We start from the raw sequence: 22,475 nt of genomic DNA, 5'->3' as shown, positions 1-22,475 counted from the left end.
TTGCCACTTGAGCTTTTAATCAGTAGAGTAAATTTTTGGTGTGCAGCCACAGAAACATAGAATTGTTTCGGTTGGAAGACCCTCAGGATCATTGAGTCCAAACATAACAGTGACTGTCAAGCAGCCTCACTTCCTCCTGCTCAGCCATTTCTCCTCTTCTTCCCAATCCTCCAGGCCTCCTCCTCCTTAGCATATACCCCAGCCTATGGCAACCCAAGATGTTTTTATCTGATCACTATTGAAAATAAAGCAAAGACTAATCTCAAATTGTCCCTTGGGATCTTCTCTCAAACCAGACAATACCTCCCATAAACAAAAGCCCATTGCCATTTCCCCATCAGCCAGTTCCTTACACAGATATGGTTACTTATAATAATCTCCATCTAAACTAAATTATAAGCTCTCATGCAGAGTGCTTTAAAGGCCTTGCTGAAATAGAAACAGGTTTGATCTACCGCATTTTCCTGCCTACAGAATAAGCTACAAAAAATAAGATCTCCGGTAACTCTGGTAGTAATAGTTTTTGGGAAACTATGTTGCATTTTAACTCAAACCATTTGGCCATCAATTAGCCTGGCCTGGCTCTACTTCTGCTGCTTCACCTGGCCCCCTCCTCTCTAAGGTTCAGGCTGATATTAAAATTTCCCAAACTAGTGCATGTAAGGACCAAACCTTGAGCAACACATGCTGCTTATAATGAAACACCTTCCACCACACCTACTAGAGCAAAGTCATTCATTTTTCCCAGGAACAAGTGTTGTAATTTGATTAGATACCAAGGAAACTACTTCACAAAATAGGCATTCTGGCATCTCTAACTGATCGTAGATACCTATCTAAAACTCTGCTTTGACAGCTCTCTGACAGACTTGAAACAAAATGAGTGTTTTTCTGTTTGTTTTATGCCCCTCGACTTCTGGACAATCCAAATAAAACACAGAGAGAACGCGCCAGCCCCTGCACGCCTGCATACATCACGTGCCTATAGATGTGAACATGGGTGCAGGAAAATTAATCCCCGCAGTTAACATGGATTTGTCTCCCAAATAGAACAGAATCCACAGCTTCAAATGAATGAATGAAAGTAGGTAATAATAAAAAATAATCCTCTTGGCCAAAATAAATAATTTTATGAAACAAACAGATGGAATCGTAAGGAGGAAACAAAACTCTCCTTTTAAGTCTTAAAATTGCTTCTGTTGTCTTTGATCTAAGTTGTACTAAAGGTCAATGAACATTGGAACAAATATTGCTAAATATTGTACCAAATGGATGAAAAAGAAACATGAAAGTTTGGCCTTATTGTACATAACACATCACACAATGATCTCACCAAAGTCACCAGCTGGGGACTTGCAAACCACATTTACCAAATAAGGCAAAACGCTTCGTGCCTGAAATCCTTTCCCAGTTACCTCACCCGGCTTTTGCTCGCGTTTCTACAATAATTGCAGAGGTCATTTTTTTAAGCTCAGATGGAGTAAATCAACAGGCTATCCAATGCAAAGCTGGGTTTGTGTAGTCTCGGGAGAGAACTCAGCTTTATTTAAATTGAGTGTGTACAGAAAAGGAAGAACTGAAATATGTGCAATAAAAACAGAAGAGCGAGCAGCATAAATCCAGAAGAGCAAGTGATGCGGAATTGTGTATTGCTACGTTGATTACAAACACTAATGTTTTATGGGGAATGTTTCTCAAATTTGTTGGGGACCTTCAGCTTTTTGAAGTGCATATGAAGAATTGCTCTTTAATGTTATTCGTGTTACAATCCAAAACCACTTGAACTTTGCACTCTGGGTTTATGCTGCCTTTGTATTTGAAATATAGCTTTGTAACATCAACAGGACATATTTTATCCTCCATATTCTCTTTGATTTCTGTGATTATACTTTTTGCCTAAACGTGATATAGTCTTAAAGAAAAAATGAAATATTCCCATTCTCTATATTAAACGCAACAATAGGATAGTACTAGATAGCTCATCGTGGTAGTAAAAATCTTGCTAAGATACTTAGTATTGAAACAAAATGGTGATTATCACAGTGAAAACTGTTGTTAATTAATAACATTTCCTCCTCCTCCCCCCGCTCCCTGTGTGTTTGTGGTGGGGCAGTGGGCAAGATTGCCTGGGTTTATGTCCAGCTGAATTTTATCTGGTGTTTTAGAAAGAAAGAAAAAACCCAGCAAACACTTTTAAGCGCTTCTTCTCATGATCTTACCCACCCTCCCCAAAACCTGACTGTAGTACCAAACATCATTTCCTAATATGTATATTGGTAACACAACTGTCTAATATTTTTTTTCCTCCAGAAATTTGGAAATGTAGCTTAACAGGGTACTAAAATTCATTATTTCAAAGTTCGATTAGAAGAGAGAGAATCCAGCACTCACCACTGCTTATAAAACACACTGTCACAACACCAGGGTGATCACAAAGACCAGATGCTTGCATCTCTGGCTGTTGCTGAAATTGCCAATGCTAAAGGCATACACAAGGAATCTCATATCTCCACACCTAATCTCTTAAAATGCTGGTCCTTAAGATGTTATGATGTAAATTATTCACAGCTCTAGAAATCTATAACATGACATAACTATCATCTATCCTGTGGAGTCTGGACCACCTCAGACTCTCTTTGGAGAGGAACAGAAGTACAGAAATGTTTTCGGATTTTTAAGGGTGACAGGGATGGCAGAGAAACAGAAGCAAGTTTGGTTTGATTTAATATAATCCTCCACACTGTTGTAAATTAATATTTGGGGAAAAAAACTGTCAAACCTGATATTTCAGAGCAAAAAACAACAGTTGATGCATGGTTTATACAGCTGACATGTTTAGAGAAGACCTCAAGTAAGAAGTGACATTCTCAGTGTCCTGTGAACCTTGCTGCTGAAATCCACGTATCAAGAAAGCATTTATGTTTTGTTGTTTGGCTATCAGTTCAGATCGCCCCAGAGGAGTTCAGAGAGCAAAATCTCTGTGCAAATCTTCATTAACTTCAGATGAAAAACAAACAAGATCACCTCATTCCATATTTATAAGAGTTCATAAATGCTCAAGGGTCAAGGCCAGTGAACACCAGTGGAGATAAGCAATCTGACCACATTCTCTACTTCACTAGCAACCAATTTCAGAAAGCCCAAATTTCTACTCTGTTTTGCACTGGTCTCATTATTCCTAGATTACACACTGCTATTTTGCAATTACTAGAAAAACAGTATTAAATGTAATTAATCTCTCACTTCTTTATGTTGATTACATTTAGTTAAAGGCCAACTGTAATTGCTTCTGCTGATAAAAATCAATTCAGAGGCGAATGTTTATCTCACAATCTGGGTTATGCAGGTGGTCTGAGTCTCTCATTTTTGAGACTGACAGCTGAACTCCGTGAGTAGTGCAAGAAAATGAGAGTTTATCTGACGTTTTATAAAACAATGAGCTGGGAAAGCTCTCTACATGTGTCAAGCCAGTACCCTGGACTGCCCCAAACACACATCGCACTGCACAATGAAGTGCATTAGACACTGGAAAAAGGCTTCTCCCGAACTCATTCAGGACACTGTTGTGTGACCACTTACAAGTCAAAATGATCACTGATGTCACAAATTATATAAGATGGGCAGATGCCCATATTTTATGTGGAAGGGATATGGAAAAGAAATCAGCCATTGTGATATACCGAATAGAGAGGACTCAACCTGTACTATAGTGCCCTGCCTTTGAAGTTGAATACTTGCTGATTCAAAAACCAAAGAAGTCATCTTCAATTAGATCATTAAATGTGTTGTCATCTACCAAGCAATACATTCTCAAAGGAGACATGAGTGTTTCATGTAGTTCTGCAGAGAGCCTTGTGAACCACCTGCAGATCATCTCTCTGCTGGTACCAGGACACTCAACAGTACAGCAGGTTACGCTTTCAAACAGGGTTCTCTGCAAAGAAGAATGATATCCTGTATAGGTATATGCAAAGAAGAATGATATCCCATATAGGTATACGAAATGAAATGGTAACACAAAGAACTGAAAAATGCAACTAAAATCTGCTGAAAACTAAAACCAGTTTTGTGCTGGGATTAAATTCTGATTTGTGCAGCACAGTAAACAAACTCCTAGCCCTGCATCTCACAGCAGCATAGGGGTGGGACAAGAGAAGAATGCAGCTGTACACAAAAACAATTCAAGTAAGAGGATAAAGAACATCCATTTCAGAGAAAACTGACCTCAAGTTCACAGTAAAAATTCTTCTCAAAATTCACTTAGTTCCTGTACAGAAGAAGTGTCATCTGTTTGCTACATAATCACAATAGCAGTACAAGAAGCATAAGCCTTCGGTCTCTCCAATAGCTCTGTTCTTCCTCTGAGGTTGTTTGAGTACTGCACAAGGGAAACCTCAGCTACAACATCAAAGAGATTTTTTTCATACCCATTTAACCTTACAAATGGAAAATTTCCCAGAAAATGTTATGAGTGCTAATACAAGATGCAAAATGCTTCAGAACTAGCATATTTAAGACAACAGACAGAACTGTTATTAACCATACCTCTAATTGACTACCGCAGCCTTTATGCATCTCTCTGAGATTGTGATCAAAGCAGCCGCTGATAACCACTTAAGAGTCCAGGATCAGACTGGAAACAGCTGTTCTAGACTAACAACTCACTCCAAAATCTTCTTCTCCAATATTGCTGATTTTCCAGGCTGACTACTGAACCCTGACATAGACAACCTGCACTGTTTCTCTAACACAGATGTAACACTTAACACCAGAGAACTGACTTAAAACACCAACTGGAGCATTTCCCCCATGGGAGAATCTCTGGGCAATATGAATACTCTGGCAATATGAGTCACTGCAGTGCGTCAGCCATGTAAAGTGGAGAGGGAAAGCAGAGACAGAAAGAGGGCATGCCTAAAGCATGCTGACCTCTTTTGCTCTTCATACAACAGCCCTCTGAGGGCCACTGTACCCATGGCTGCAGCTCTGTGTTGACCAAAGGTGCAATGTAAGGTAAATGCAGACATCAAAAGGAAAACAGAACCCCAGAAGGTAAGAACATGCAACAGTAGCAAGAGCTGTACTCCATGCACATCATCAGTCTTTAAACTCCATTTCTAAATCATCTCCTTCTCTGAAGCAAAGAACTCAGTATAATTTACCAATACATTAACGAGGGTGGCATCAAGTATGTTCGAATACAAATGTCTGTTTTCAGTCCAGCCTTCAAAAGACACTGATAAACTCAAATAAACATGAAATGACAAAGAATTGTTTCCACAGCCACTTACTTTTGCTGCTCCTATTTGCTCTTTACGAAACTTCTCCAGCGGTGCTATTAGCACATCATTAGCATTCTGGATCTGCAAAGTTAAACACAAAGCATAGTTTTTTAATCCAGAGTATTTGCAGAAAGTGGAGTCATTGCAACTCTGCCAATGTGCAAGACTGAAAAAGTCACGTCTATAACATTCTGGTATGAGCAAATGGGTAAGAGTCAAATAATTACATCTTCTTTACACAAAACATACAACACACGTTTACTGGCCTATTATGGAACATTTCCATTAAAAACTACAGCAATTGCAATGAACAATGTAGTAGCTACATATAGAAGGGTTTTTTGGTAATTTACTTCCATTTCCTGCATCTTGCCTGAAACCAGAATAGAAAATGAAAACTTCCAGGAACATGTTTTGGCAGAACAGAGAAGACAAACACAGTAGTACTGACAGCACTGCCTAAAAAAGCCCATGTTTACAGAATCTGAATCTTCGACAGCCGAATCTTTTCGGCTATCTCTTTGGATTACATACTTACACTGAACAGAAGAGCGTAGGACAGAGAACTGTACAAGAAAGGTAGACAATTTTAAAAGTACTCTAGATTGCATTAATTCACTTTTCTGGATTTTAAACTAATTTAAGATGTCCTCCAGCTATTTTTATCACTTTAACCTAAACCAGGGTTCCTAATGAATCACAGTTTCCGCTTGCGGCCTCTGTTTATTCAGCGTAAATCCAGTCCTGGGAACCCCTCTCTAAAGACCATTCCCAGCAGAGACCACCCGAAGTGGTCCCTGGTCATTTGGGTTGGAAACACACATGCAGATGAATACAAATGCCAGACGTGCCATTGTGCCACTCACTTAAAAAAGGTAGCATGACTTCACCATATGCCTTTTACGGACAGGCAGAAAAAGCAACTAAATTGATTTTACTGTAAAAAATCAGAAGAAACTGAAAACTGCCAACACATCAGAAATAAAGCATAATAAAACACATTACGATATGCTGCTATACTAACTACAAGCAAAACTTGAGCTTTGCTGTATGAATAGCTTTTTTTCTCATCACTAGTCCAGTCTGTGCCATACTCATCACATTCCACATTTGTGCTTGGGCAGGTTTGGAGCTCTGGGCAAATATAACATGTATCGAGGCCAAATGTGAATGAATACAGCTCTTGTGACTCTTCCGTAACAATAATTGGTAAGTTACATTGTCAGTTGAGCATGAAAACTTCCCAAAAGACTGTAATAATAAACATATAGAATAAACCCATTGAAAGACAAACACATTTTCTTTCCTCCCAAACCTAACATTACAATTCCAAAGACCACAGAACCACCACATCTGTCTCAGAAGGGCAGAGTTTCAGGAGAAGTCGAGACTCTCTCTGACATCCTAAACTAACAAAGTCCGAGACAGCAAAGACAACACTTGGCATACTTGACGATGCCATGATCAAAACAGGCTACCTTTAAAAATAAAAATCGGGCACGGAGGATGAGGAGCAGTATTTTCACTGCATTCAACATACTCCATCAGATTGACTGGAACAGACTACAAAACTATGTTATTCTCCATGTGGACATTTCCCCAAAATGTATAGACTTTTGGGCTACATCTAACAATCTGAGACTCAACACTTTCTACAAGGCAAAGTGCATGCACTCAAAAGATAATTACTATCCCAAGGAAGGTAGATTAAAATTAACAGGGGTAACAAACTTGTGAAATGGCTTGCCCACAATCAGGCAGAACTGGAGTACGTATATCTGGAGGCAGCAGCTGGAAGTTTTGAGGGCTCACAGAGCATATACATGGCAAATACAGGAACCACAAAGGTTTCCTGGAGTCACTGGTACAGACTGGTGAGACCGCATCTGGAATATTGTGTCCAGTTCTGGGCCCCTCAGTTCAAGAATCACAGGGAACTGCTGGAGAGGGTCCAGCGCAGGGCAACAAAAATGATGAAGGGAGTGGAGCATCTCCCTTATGAGGAAAGGCTGAGGGAGCTGGGTCCGTTTTGTTTGGAGAAGAGGAGACTGAGGGGTGATCTCATTCAAGTTTATAAATATGTAAAGGGTGAGTGTCATGAGCCAGGCTCTTCTCGGTGACAAACAATGGTAGGACAAGAGGCAATGGGTGCAAACTGGAACACAGGAGGTTCTGCTTAAATATGAGAAGAAACATCTTCATGGTGAGGGTAACAGAACACTGGAACAGGCTGCCCAGGGCGATTGTGGAATCTCCTTCTCTGCAGACATTCAAAACCTGCCTGGACACCTTCCTGTGTAACCTCATCTGGGTGTTCCTGCTCCGGCAGGGGGATTGGACTGGATGATCTTTCGAGCTCCTTTCCAATCCCTGACATTCTGTGATTCTGTTTGCATCTTTTCTTTCTTTTTCATGTACAAAAGTAAGCTTTTTCTCTGCCTTTTAGAGTCATTGCTATATACAGCAACAATATAGTAAATATGTCACAGCTCAATTAAGATATATTCGTATTACTGAAGTAGTTACTACTGACAGCAGTCACTGTTAGTCTTGCTGTTAGTCATTGCCAGTCAAACTAACTCCATGTGGGGCTGAATACGGCTCTTCCCTTTGCTCAGTGCTATCATGTTTAGGCAGCCTCCACACCACCCCAGGAGACCTCACTTCATAGTTTGGCCTCTTGACAGCCTTAAAATGACTGAAACACAACTATGACCAGCCTCACTCAATGCTGCTGGAAAGCAAATGAAACATCCTGCTCCAAGCACTGAGTAAGAACACGTTCATGGGAAGCATCTGGCACCGAGAGGAGTCATCTGGGAAGTGGCTTTGCTGGGCTGAAGCACGATGTTATTTACTCCCACAGTTAAATATGCAACTAGGAGCGGACACCGGGTGTCGCAAGGCTAATTAAAAGATGTCACGCACTTCATCTAGACAGGGTCTGTGCCTCTGTGGCTGAGCCACATCAACAGAACATGCTGCAAGCTCCTCCCAGGCTGAAAGCTTCTACTGACCAGAGCCCCGATGTGGCAATTCACCTCCCAGCAAAACGAGCTCGACAAGTGACGGGCTTGGGCTTTGGGAAGGGAGAACATGCCAGCAAAGTTCCAAAGAGAGTCCCGGCAGACACAGCCGGTATTACAAGACGCAGAACCTTCTACTGTGAAAAGACCCCCACTGATTTCCACCAGGTTGTACCTACCTTTGGAAACTGAAAATTATAGAGAAAAAAAGAATTTTTGCCTTATTCATGCATTTATTAATTTCCTTTCATTACATTACAGTTGCCTTGTTAAGGGCTACAAAACAGCAGAGAGTCCACCCCCCTCCTCAATTAGGAATCTAATCCTCCCACAACCGTTTCTATAGAGATCTGATTGCTTCAGATAATCTGAAATTTTCACTGTGTGGTCCTAGTAGGGTAACTTTCTTCCTGCCAAGATGATAATCCCTCTCCTTTTCAGTTATTGTGCTAGGTTGAAATCACAGACACTTGGAATAGGCAAAAAATGTCAAAGCCTGCAATGGTTTCTGTAAACAGCAACCTCAGAAATCCATGTCGTGTTTAAAACACAAATCTCATCCCTAAAAGATTATTGAGATTAGTCACACCTTCAGAGAAGTTATACTTTCCTGATCCAATAGTTATTGAATGCTACACATTTCCAGCTCCCAGTATGGCTAATACGTGGCAGTCAATCTAATAATTTGATTGTTTCTCTTATTTGGCACAAGCACCAATGTTTCTCCAGATTAAAAAAAACCAACCAAACAAAAAAACAAACACAAAAAAACCCCCACAAAAACATGCAGTTTTAAAAAAGACTGAGCTGACAGCAAGTTAAGATGCTAGACAAGTATCAGGCAGACATAATAGGAAAATATTTGACAAGTGAGAGAGATATATTAGATCTAGTAAAAAAGAAACAGCTTGTTCTAAACTAAAGAACTGAATTAACTTTTTAACTTTGGTATGTATAACTCTATTCAGCATCATTGATAAAAATACCACTAAAAGAAGTACCACCTAAATCACACTGAATTAGTAAAAAGTATTTGAAAAAGAAACAATTAAAGAACTGAAAAAATTTTTTCTAAGCCAGCTTTGACAACTGACGAGGTCATTCTCTGTTTGCATAACTGCAACATTTCAATATGCTCTGGCAGCCTTTGAGCCAATGTGGTGAAACACCTTAATTTGTCTTATCTGATCCATGATCTTCCACCTTTCCAACCCTCCTTGCTTTCAGGAATTAGCTGTGAAATTGAATTAATGTACCAATAATGAGATTAAACTGTGGTTTTCACACATGATACAGAAACCCCACATCTACACTAGGGGACATTACTGACTAGCATTTTTTTAAATATTTCTTTTTTACTAAATGTTTCAATCATCAGTAGAATGAAGAAAAAAATTCAACATCAACTACCATCCTTATGAGAACCATAACCACTACACTATGTTAGAAAGGAAAGAATAAAGATTTTGCAAATATATCTGAACATTGCCATTTCTAGATTTTCTTAAATTTAAGTTAATGTTGTTTTTTTGAGAGAGCTTCCTAATTAATTTCTTATCCTTGGATTTAGGATAGTGGTATGCAGACTGTACATGCATCATTCTTCATCTTCATTTATTAGGTAGGACCAATGAATATAAACAGAAATTTAACTAAAACATTGATGCAGCTGCTTTATATAGACACAGAAATTTTAAGACCTGAAGCTTTAAGCTTCACCTGGCAATCTATAATGTTCAATTGCAGTAAGAAGAACAGTTCACTCCTTTTGATCTTCTATTTTTATTTGTAGGGCTAAGGACTAGGTAGGTCATACAGAGAATGAAGTTAACAGGATTCCCCATTGCCAGAAGATGACAGCAACAATATCAAGTAAGGCACTTTCACGGTGACAGAATCTGGAATGAAATCAAGTTTATCTGACTTACAGTAAAATGCTTTCACTATGAAAAATATATATATATAAAATTTGGGAAAGATACTTTTTGCTCCAAATCTGCTACGAGTACTTTTAAATGCAATACAGAATGACCACACTCTCATATGGGAAATAAAACTAATTTCCCTAAAGTACTGAATAACTCACAAATTCTGAATGCTGACCAATAATAATTTGCTTCATGCTGGTAAAAGACTTTTAGAAAATAAATTCATTCAAAGGTGGCAACAAATCTCATAGCTAATATATGCATAGTAATGCATTTCTAGTATAGAAATATACTGTTCCACTAGATAAAAAGAAATAATTTTAAATTCTTCCCTCAATTCCTAAAAATTCCTAACATTCAACGTGTCAGAAAAAAACATTTCCATCAGTCTGTGGTCTGTATCAACAGCTCCTAATCAACACAGCTTCAAATTGAACAGCAGAGATCAAATACAACCAAGCATTTATGTAACTTAGTTATGTATCAGGTTTACATGCTCCAAAGAATATAAACATGTAATGATAATATATTAGCCATGCACTCAGGTCCTCAGTTTCTACCTTAGAAGTTACAAAGTGTAAATATTGCATCAATTTAACAAAGTGAATTTCAATGCCTGTAACTATGTGACCTTAGTAGGACCAATATTTTCACAGCTTTGTATGGAAAATTCTACACAGATAACTCACATACTCAGAAAACAAAACAAAATATAGAATTGAAATTTATTTTAATCCCTCTCACATTTACAAAAAAAGACATCAAACAATATGCAAGCTTGTGCTAATTTTCTAAAAATATACCTAGCAATGTCAGCTATTTCAAGCAGAGTTAAAATTCAGATGGTGTTAAAGCAGGTTCTGAAGACTACAAAGCTTTAACTACAGACTAGTAATTACACAGGTTGGACACTTCCACGTACAACGTGTAATGCAATATCCAGCTTCTTAGCAAAACCCTGGTGCTGCATCAGGTGGTCCTAATTTATGGCCACAAGGGGATGCCTATAAATCACGTGCCAGTCAAAGCTGAGAGTAGTTATATATGACTGAATTTACTATTTTTCTCTAAGTTTTTTCAAGTGAACCTTATTTTTTAATTTTCTGTGTTGCATAGCTTATGTCATACCTGAAATAACTGCTTCTTGAAGCAGTCAAAAAATGACCCAGGAGAATGTGCACAAAGGCTGCTTTCAGCACAGAAAGGTCCTACGGAGTCCTCATAAAACTTTAAAGGGAGAAACACTCCCCTGAAGAACAATATAGAGGAAGAATCCAACTTCAGATGTGAGATCTCCTCAAGGAGTTTTTCTCTTCTACTGATTACAGAGCAAGAAGAAAAATCTGTGGATAAAGTCAGTTTTCATGAATATTCTTGCCTCAGATTCTACCATCAACTTTTTAAACCTAAACATTTTTATTCTAAAAAGTACACATTGATATGAGGTGTATATATACGCAGAAAAAAATACGGTATACACACATAATATCTTAAACTTAACACTGCAATAATGATTTCAGGTTTTGTGTATCTTGATTTTGCAATTACTTGATAGGGGTCTTGGAAAATGAGGCTTCCTGACACATTTTTCCCTCAGAACGTCTAATTATGGGTGGGTGCATAAAGTAGATTTGAAAGCCTTATCTTTCTATGTCTTTCCCATCAGATTCTGTTCTGTGTTTTTCACAGAAATACTGATTTTCAGAGAGAAGTAAGATAGTGGTTTCATTGCAAGCATCCACATTTCAGAGACAAATGTCCTACAGAAAGAATGGTCTGTCTTTTTATCTCTGAGCCCTCTAACGATGCTGTAGTACTTGAACTCTTCTCTTTAGTGACCAGTAATAGAACCTGAGGGAATGGCAGGAAGATGTGCCAGGAGAGGTTTAGGTTGGACATTAGGAGGGTGCTGGAGCACTGGAACAGGCTCCCCAGGGAGGTGTCACAGCCCCAGGCCTGACAGTGTTCAAGAAGAGACTGGACAACACCCTCAAACACGTGGTGTGAACTGTGGGGTTGTCATATGCAGGGACAGGAGTTGGACTCCATGATCCTTGTGGGTCCCTTTCAACTCAGGACATTCTTATATTCTATGATATCAACTCCTGTTCTGGCCCCATCAGTGCCTCTTTCTATTTCCAGGCAATGAAAAATTTACAAAGTTAGAGACAAGTAGAGACATTGTATCCACGTCTGTAGGAACCAAGAGAAAATCCTCAACTTCACCTTCAGCTGGGAAGTGATAATGTTCACGGTTCATCTGAAAAGAAACTTGGTGGCATACCCGTTTTTTGAGTGATGCTAGGACAGAGGTAAGTGCTATTACAAAGCACACAACCTCATTTATGGAGAACTAAATTTGATCTTGAAAAGTAGATCACTGGTGAGATGTTAAGATCTGAGACAGTTCAGGAAACTTTTGACAGAATTTTGATGATCCCATATCCTGACCACAGCCAAATTCTCCTGCAAAGCTCAAATCTGTGCCAGAAGGCACAGAAAACTTAAAGCGAGGACTGCAGGAGCGAGTGATCCGGACACCATCAGAGGTCTCCACGTCCATGGTCAGCTCTGCCTCACCTCCACCCAGCAGGACTCTTGCTGGAGGCATCAGCTGCCACCCCAGTGCTCAGCCCAGGCGGTTTTCCTCCTTCAGGACACTCAGAATTCCAGGCAAGCTGGAGACCTCCAACTCTACACTTTATTTTCCCCGATATATTCAAATCCCACAACAATTAGCCAAGCATTCAACCTGCCCTGCTGCCCTTCCTGTGACTCTGTGCTTAACCACAGTGACACTGCAGGGTTTTAAAAGGAAAGAGATGAAAAAGAAAATTCCAAGAGGTGCGTGCTGTTGAATAGAGACTTGAGAAGGGAAAATAAAGATGTAAAAGCTATTTTTTAAATCAGAGGTTGAGTTCTGTTAAAGCCTTCAGTTCAAGCAAGCTATTGCAAAAAATTAATAGTCCTGAATATTGCAAGAAAATGCATCTTTCACACATATCAAGGTAAATGATACTGCTCTTTAATACAAAGAGACCCTGCACGTTTTCATAGTATTTTCACTTTTTGTGAAAAACACTTCTCCTGTTCTAGAAAGAGTAAGACTATTCACAAAATTAACAGCCCACCAACACGGCATTAATTTTAACTCTGCTTTTCCCTCCACCAGTCTCTAGTACAGGTAAGGTAGAGAGTATAATACCAACTGTAACTGAGTCCAGTACTAACAGAAAGAAACGACAGTCTCAATAGGGAAAAGAAACATAATTCCTGAAAGCACGAAAAGTATCAGGACTGTACTTGTACCACTTTGCGTGCTAATGGAAGAAAGAAAAGCCAAGTACCTCACTGAGGGAAGCCAATTCAAGGATTACTCCCAGGACTTCATTTGAAAGGGAAAGAGAAAAAATAAATAAATAAGATGAAAGAACAAACAGTCCCACTCATGCTAAGAAGATTGCTGAGCACAATATAAAAACAAGCAAACCTTTCAGAGAGTACTGTGACTATCACTGGGATCACAAACCAGAATCAACCTTGTTTCATAAGCTGAGGAGAATATCATCAAATACTAGGAGGTCCTCTTAGTCTCTCTCTCCCATTTGGTAGTTTCCTTTGTTCCTCCCAAGTACCTGGCAAGGAATAAAATGCTACAGTTTGCAATCAATACATTTGTGAGCACACTGGCATGAATGAATAAGTACGTGCCATTTCAGAAATACTCCATTTCACTAACTTTTTTCGCCTATCTTTAAACTATCCACTATCCTTCCCGTTACATAACATGTTATTAAAATAATTAAGTTTAAAATAATTTCAAGATACCAGTACATTAATTGTTAATAAAGTGTTTATATAAACCACATTTCATTCACTTTACACCCAGCAGTCTCAAAGGTGAGGCATGTGCTCTCTGAGCTGTTTCCACATGCTCCTGAACAAGGTGAAGATGAGTCCTGCTCTCTCAGATGAGAGTACAACATAGCAAGTACCTACCAAACACAGCCCAACAACTCTCAAGCATCTTGACTTTTTTGTGGTGTCTCCATCTCTACAGCAAACTATCTTTATGGTACTTCAGCACTCAGAGATCCCAAGGTTCAGTACTCCGTTCATTAAACCAGTAACTTGATTCTCTTGGAAAGAAAGGAGGCACCAACATTCTCCATGTGTGCAACGGTGGTGGAGCAGCAGCTCCTTTCCTCCTCCCAGCAGATAAGCCTTGTGTATGACCCTGAAACTCTGAACCTTTGAGACTACTAACAGCAGTTTACTTTCATTGGGACCAAGTAACAACAGAGAAATAAGAACTCTAAGGACTGGCATTAAGAGGGGAAAAAAATATTTCTGAGTTCAAATTAACAGCTCCTCCACAAAATTTGGGAACTTTAAGAGTACCCTAATGAATCAGACCATGCACTGCCAACAGCAAGACCTGACAGAGGACATTACCATTTCAATAACACCACCAGTACGAAGAATCTCAAGAATTTACCAGGCAATTAACTCAGTCACTCAAGATGAGATATCCACAGTCTCTGCACATACAGCCACATAAGCGTCCCTTCCCAATCAATAGGGAGAAAGAAACGCATGATTTCTGTGAACCCTTTGGACATCTTTCAGACAAGATGTATCACATCATGAAATGGCCAGGTTCTCTGCAACCAAACTCAAGTTTGTTATTCTGCTTCCACAAAGATAATTCTGAGTTCATCATAGCATCATAGAATTATTGTGGTTGGAAAAGACCGTTAAGATCTTCGAGTCCAACTGTTAACCTAACACTGCAAGTCCATCACTAAACCATGTCTATATGAACCTCATTTAGGCATTTTTTAAACACCTCCAGGGATGGTGACTCCACGGCTTCCCTGGGCAGCCTGTTCCAACGCCTGATAACCCTTTCTGGGAATAATTTTTTCTAAAATCCATGATGTATAAAGCCTAAATACAACACTGTTTAGATCTTTCCAAAAGAAAGCAAATTAATGTCTGGGCCACTGGGCCTGAAGTCTGCTCTCACTCAGGGACATTGCAAACCCATTTAAAGTCTTATGGGATAACCCCCAAAAGATCTGGGATGGCAGAATAGTGGCCTCCCATTCAGCAGAAAGCAGACAGACTTAACAGAGCCAGCATAAACATTACAGCCATTACAGGATTCACTACAGGTTACTCCACAGTCCAACTTCACACTCACAAAGGTATACAGCACTCCTAATATGTAAACAAAAAGTTGACCTACAGTTTAGTCATACTCACAGAATTACAAGGATTACATTACCAAAGTACTACAACCAATGAAGCAGGGTAAAACTTACTTGCTTCAGAATTTACAAGAAAAAAAAATAGTCAAATACATTTTAACTCTAAGCAGGGGCTACATACGGAACATATAAGTTAAGCTTTATTCTATCAGGTAACAGAGAATATAGCTTATTTTTAGGCACAAATGAAAGAATATTTTTATACCTCTTGACTTGCTTATATTTATTTTATTTCTGGCACACTTACTACAGTTATCACCAATCAATATACGTGTGGAGTGTTGAAACAGGTACACTCAAAACTGCTGGTTTGATCTACGCTGTTTTGCCTGTTAAAATCCAAACGTGCCATTGCATGTCAATTCTCTTTAAGACGGGACTTCATTCAGTCTCAGAGGCGAGCATTCTGCTCTGTGTCACGGAGCCCCATTGCAGCATGACAACTCTACTCATTGCACTTTCCATCACTAACACATTCACCAGCTGACCCTGGAACAGGGCAGCTGAGCGGGGTCTGACAGAGACAGGGCTCACCAGAGATCACCGCAGCTGAGGACAGAAACCAACAGAGAAAACAGACCTTCAGAAATCAGAAGTTCCCACCATCTGACCCCATTCACTTAATGCTGCTCCAGAAACATCTGAACATCATTATGTTACCTAAAGACAAGGTCCTATAGAAGTAGAGGACAAATTCCCAACAGAGCAAACATTTGACAGAACTACACAGAAAGTAACAGGTCTTATAAATGACTTCAAGCATTTCAGGATTATTTTTCTTAATGAGTTGTTCACCTCTTCATGAACCACAACAGACAATACTTGAGGACTGCAAGACTGGACTCTGATTTTTGACATTGCTCAGTGAATGACAAGACACAAAGGGAAGGAAAAAAAAGGCACTTTGATGAGGACACCAGTATCATGAAGTTACAGCAGCAAGTTTCATGTGCATCTCAACAGTTCTTGTTCTGCATAATGAGGCAGGTTATTTCTGGCTGAACTTTTCATTGCAGGCAAATGAGAGTAAAGTTAGCCACAAAATTTCCATATATTAAAACTTTTTAAAGATGGAAAAATGGTGTTTGGCATATCTAGATAAAGTATATTATCTACATGTTCATATAATACTTCTTTTTAATGCTATTCCCCTTTAACTATCTTGTTCACTCAATGCATTCATTGCCTGCAATGTCTCTGGAGGGAAAAGCTAAATATTCATTCCATCTGTTTTAAATTCCACATTAGAGAATTTGCAGTAAGCTTAAAACATCTTTGTTGCCTTATAAATATTTAAAGGGAAAAATATCATTATATTTAAACTCCCAGAATTGTTGTTATTTTACAGTAGTTAAATTCTAATGTTTGTATGCTAATCTGTTTTGGTCGTAAACAGAAGATTTTTTGGCATTGTCAAATCACTAATGCTTCAAGCACAACTTTAAACAGCACCAAGAAGAACCTACTCAATTCCCACTGTCTACGTGTGGAACAGAAACTGCATTTATTATAAACGCCATCTACTAAATGGTCTGGTTTGACAAACCAAATTTACTGTTAAAGACTGAGTTGAGAAAGTGCAGCAAATACATATTACCAATTACTCCAACTAGCAGTAAAGTCAGAGGCTACAAACCTGCCACACACCCAGTGAAAAAACTGCTTCTGATAATATGGAGCGGCAATGAGATGTCTAATACGTTTTATGGACAGCCTTAAAAATTATTTACACCATATAATACAATGCCATCTGCGTACAGAAGGCAGATTTGTTCTTGGAGGAATATTACATGGCTCTAAACATTGTGAACTGCTGAAGTGAAATTGATACAAACACCTTTATGGTAACTCTATTTTACATCTTCAAGGTGCACAAAACAGAGCCTTAAGAAAATGGATTAGTGAAAACAGTCATGTTCCATATACATGCATATGTATAAATGTATACACGTGTGAAGTCAGACATTCTCTTCTGTTCTCATAATTCTTTATTTTACTGCAAATCTCAAAAGACTGCTAAATTTCATTTTCTTTTTAGACAGCTGAATGAAGACAGGTTAAATATCTCAAATATTTCACCCAAATAAGTCCAAACCATATCTTTGCCCACTACCGTCATGACAAAAGTATTTTACAAACACAGATTACAATTGGAAAACCACGTGATGCTAACCTTTAAAAATGTCTAAGATTCTACTGCAGACTTTTAAATGTATTTACTTTTATAAAACTATTATACCAAAAATTTGCACTTAAATGTCTCTTAAAATAAGAGATTACATAACAAAATGTATAGTTTCAGCTATTATCTACGAATACGACAAATACAAATGAAAATAGCCTTCAAGAAAGGCAACACAATACATCTTACCAGAAAAACAAGGAAATTAAGTGGCTAAATGAAAAACGGCAGCTGATAGGAATTCTAAGAAATGAAAATGAGATTGTGATAGTAATACATAATGGTCTTGAGAAACTGAATGCCAGAGGTTAGTATCAAGACAAAAAAAAATCCACCTGCATTATTAAAGGGCATGGCTGGTTTCATGACCATTAATAAACTCACACTAGTTACATGCGCTGAATTGAATGAAATCAGATCTGAGACTTGAAAGCGTTTGCAAAGTGAGCACAGAACTTCCCGTCCCGCTCACAGCACACACACTGGCAAAGGAGCCCTGTGTTCATTCAAACACCACATACTCCCAAGAAGAAACATCTGCAAACAAAAGGGGGCCAAACAAATTTAGATAGGTTATGCTTTATAGTGTAGTTGAAGTGGTAAGGGAAAAAAATCCAAAACTAATTTCATATGAAAATGATTAATTTCACTTCTTCTCTACATCTTCATTTATTTCTCCCTTTCCCCCTTGGTAGCTTGAATAAAATAATAATAAAAAATTGCACAGCTCTTTTCATGTGTCAAGTCTCCGTTCCAAATGTCAAACACTATCCCTGAAGTATTACAAGTACTGAATAAAGATGTAAACACTGGCATATTGTTAATTAGGCTTCATGGGGAAATTAGGATGCAAAGAATGGTATCAAGGGAATTGCCCAGACATGGGTTTTAACAATGCTGTTACTGCCCTCCCACAGTAACTTTTAACAAAATTGACTCCATTCCTCTCACAGTGTGCCTTGCCAAGAAACGGATTTGAATAAAGGGCCCTCATTAGCAATAAAAGTTCGGAGGGTGGAAGTGCTGCTTGAACTTTGCATTTTGAAGTACATGCAAGGAAAAGCACTTTGCTGAATTACTTAACGGTGTCTGCGCAAGCCAGTCTCAGCCTGCCAGTCCTACTGTGTCAGCTGCTGCTCCCGGGCTCCTCAATGGCAACAGAAAAATAAATGCATAGCATCCACACACTGACACAAAAGCTTAGAGCTTCCTCTGCAACTGCGGAGCTCACAGTGGCTATTCAGACGTTCTCAACCCCAGCTGGGCTCTGTAATGGGCTCTGGGAGATGCCATGTGAAGGCTGACAGATGTAACAACTATTAATGCTCAGACCTTTTTTACCTGCTCTCTGTTAGCATCATAGCAAAATTTAAGGTGTTGGTGATTCCTGGAACACATCTAACAGTCAAAGTTGCTTGGAAATCTCCCTGCTGGTATTCAGAGGAATACTACCCTAGTGACAGTGTGAAGTATCTATGTTTCCTACTGACAGCACCACTGAACCCATCTGAGAATGACACGTCATATCTACTTCAAGCAACTTATGGATCTACAGAATTGTAAATTCAGTTCCTGCAACATTACTTTTATTAAGCCACCTTTAATTCAGATTCTCAGGCCACAGATATACATTTAAAACAGTGCACCTAGATCCATTTTATGAAATATTCATCACAGCAAAGTTCTAAGAATTGAATTTGAAACAAACTGGACAATCTACAAACCTGTCCCTGTGAGTCAGTGATCTTTAACAGCCTGAGGGCTCACACAGATGAACCACCCTCTTGTCACTAACACAGCTCCTGTTGGGCACTGAAGGCAAAACGCAGAACTCAAGATTCCTAACATCAAAAAGATAATACTGAACCTAGGATAGCTGAACTCATTATGATTACACCAAATGTGCCTGGAGAGTGCCTAGAGAGTGACCCACGATCCCTCCTTCAGCTCAGCTACAAAGAGTTAACATCAGGAACCTGAAGGGCAAGATGTTTAAATGTGTCTCTGATTAATGGGGAGGAGGGACTCTGACACTATTACATATGATTCACAGAAGGCACAGACCACTTTCAAACAGATCTTGGCCAACATGAAGGTAAAATACATGAAGGCAAAACGCATTTATGGTCAGACTCTAAGACATTTTGATCCAATAGAAAACACGTGATCGTGTTTAAGAAATTTCCTGGTTTAGGTACTGATAATAGAAGTCTTGGGAAGCACTGGAGTGTCTCATCTTCAGTGTGTTCAGAAATCAGAATCCAAAAGGCACAAACTGGTTCTTCTTCACTTGATTGGGGGTCTTAAATAGAATGACTTCTTATAAGGCAGTGTTAGCCACTACCAAACCTGTTTTCCCAAGTAGGCAGTGAAGGACTCGGCAGTGCTGGGCAGGCTCAGCTGGAGACTGCATCAAGAGCCGGAGCAGCGAGTGCGCACTGCAAAGAACCTGGCTGCTTATGAATCAATACCTGCATACTACATGCACTGATCACTGCAAAGTAAAATTCAAATGCAGAGAGCACTGTGCATTAAGGTTTTCCTTCCCCCCAATTTTTTTTTTTTAATTAACGTGAAAAACAGTCACAGCTTAATCCTACAGAGTTAAGGACAACTTAACTGTGGCCAGTAAGTTCAAAAGCAAAGAGGTAAACCCAACCAACTTATGCCACGTAATTACAGAATCACAGAATGTTAGGGATTGGAAGGGACCTTGAAAGATCATCCAGTCCAATCCCCCTGCTGGAGCAGGAACACCCAGATGAGGTTACACAGGAAGGTGTCCAGGCGGGTCTTGAATGTCTCCAGAGTAGGAGACTCCACACCACAACCTCCCTGGGCAGCCTGTTCCAGTGCTCTGTCACCCTCACTGAGAAGAAGTTTCTTCTCAAATTTAAGTGGAACCTCTTGTGTTCCAGTTTGAACCCATTACCCCTTGTCCTGTCATTGTTTGCCACCAAGAAGAGCCTGGTTCCATCCTCGTGACACTCACCCTTTACATATTTATAAAAATTAATGAGGTCACCCCTCAGTCTCCTCTTCTCCAGGCTAAAGAGCCCCAGCTCCCTCAGCCTTTCCTCATAAGGGAGGTGCTCCACTCCCTTAATCATCTTTGTTGCCCTGCCCTGGACTCTCTCCAGCAGTTCCCTGTCCTTCTGGAACTGAAGGGCCCAGAACTGGACACAATATTCCAGATGTAATTGATTATAAAAGCCCAGGAGAGAATAATATACTGGGACAAGTTTGCTGCACACATCTGGGGCTCCATTTGTGGATCTGCTGTGCTTTCATTCATCTCTTTTTGGGACATCCTAGTTATTTTCTTTTTTCCTAAAAATCCTTTCGCATAACAAAGACTGTGCATGCCACGGTGCTCCTGTAGTACACAAGGACACACTTCAAACAACTTCTGATTTGTCTGTGTCCTATATTCCTGTTTTCACTGGGCAAGAGTTCAGTGGAGTTTTTGTCACTACTTGTCACTTACAACATGAGCTGGAAACTCTGTGTATCTCCCTCCTGTCCCTCCTCTCTCTCAGTCTCTCAGGTCTTAGTCTCGCTACTTAGTTGTGTCAGCAGAATTATTTTCTCCACAGATGGGGCCATTTTGCATAGAGTTAAAGAATGCATTTAACTTTCGCTGATCTATGCAGAAGTACACAAATGACTGAAGCTGGCAGGTTTCATAACTAAAAGAGCTACACCCTTTTCCTCCTATGGTTTTCCGTTTTTCACCAAAATTATCAGTTTCTCTCAAAATAGTTCTGCTCGAAAGTAACTCCCCCGTATCCAGAGGTGAATGACAGAAGACAACAACTTGAACACAGCATTTTGGACACTTAACTAGAGAAATCTCTTTTCTCTGTGTATTCCATCAACACAAATAGGCACTACTTACACTGAGGAAAAAGAACTACCTGGTGTTAAAGAAAAAAAAAACCACACCAAAAACACCAACCGCAAAAACAAAACTTAAATAATCCAGTTGCTGTTTTTTTGTTTGCTTTCTCTTTTTTCTTTAGCGAGCCCATTAAAATGTTTAGAAGACAGCCATAAATCAGCAATGGATATGGCAGGTACCTCATCATCCGGTAAGAGATGCGATTTATCTTTATGGCTTACTGCGCATACTGTAACTCAGTGAAAACCATACAAGAGAAAGTAATCACAAGTACAACTACAATGAAGGAAAAACAGTTTGGCTGGGTACTTACAAGTTTGGATATTTACTTTTTTATCACTATCGCTAGTACAAACAGTGCACGTCTCTTGACTAGGCTGAGAGTTCAAGCCATAAATGAAAGCAAAAGAGAACTCCAGAACAACGCTGTTTCAGATAGGCAGCAGCAGCAAAGTTCTCTGTTTTTTCCTCCCTTTCTGGCTTTCCAAACAAACAAAAAAAATCCTCAGCTTCAATGTTTACATTACATATTATCAAGGGGGAAATGGCTACATAAACACAGGAAACAGCATAACTGGAGCACAGAACTAATTAAGAAAAATAGATCCAGAATTCAAGTATACCTACGCTTCACTACACTTTTAATGGTAAATTATTTTATTAAGTACTTTGGTCAATGTAGATATTTTACTACATTACAAATATCTTTCACTTCTTAAATACTTATCACAAGTATTTTTTTTTCCCACAAAGAAGAAGTAAACACAACAAAACCAAATTTTCTTGTACTGGGTGGGAATCTTCAATTTAAGAAGTGAAGGAATCTCTGTTTTGGTGGAGAGTTTTTGTGGCTTTTTTTCTTTTTCCATTTTCAAAATTAAAT

At 39.2% G+C, this 22,475-nt stretch overlaps 1 protein-coding gene across 1 annotated transcript in view; it reads right to left on the bottom strand.

The window, feature by feature from the left end:
- Nucleotides 1-22,475, bottom strand: part of ARHGAP42 (Rho GTPase activating protein 42) — a 165,922-nt gene that overhangs the window by 73,729 nt on the left and 69,718 nt on the right. The window contains exon 4 of the mRNA XM_065832144.2: nucleotides 5,292-5,363. Coding sequence (XP_065688216.1) covers nucleotides 5,292-5,363 — 72 coding nt within the window. The remainder of the gene's footprint in view (nucleotides 1-5,291; nucleotides 5,364-22,475) is intronic.

The sequence above is a fragment of the Patagioenas fasciata genome, chromosome 1 (genome assembly GCF_037038585.1).
Source record: "Patagioenas fasciata isolate bPatFas1 chromosome 1, bPatFas1.hap1, whole genome shotgun sequence".
NCBI classification, from domain to species: domain Eukaryota; kingdom Metazoa; phylum Chordata; class Aves; order Columbiformes; family Columbidae; genus Patagioenas; species Patagioenas fasciata.
Note: the sequence above shows the minus strand (reverse complement) of the source record. Positions and strands in the feature narration are given on the sequence as shown.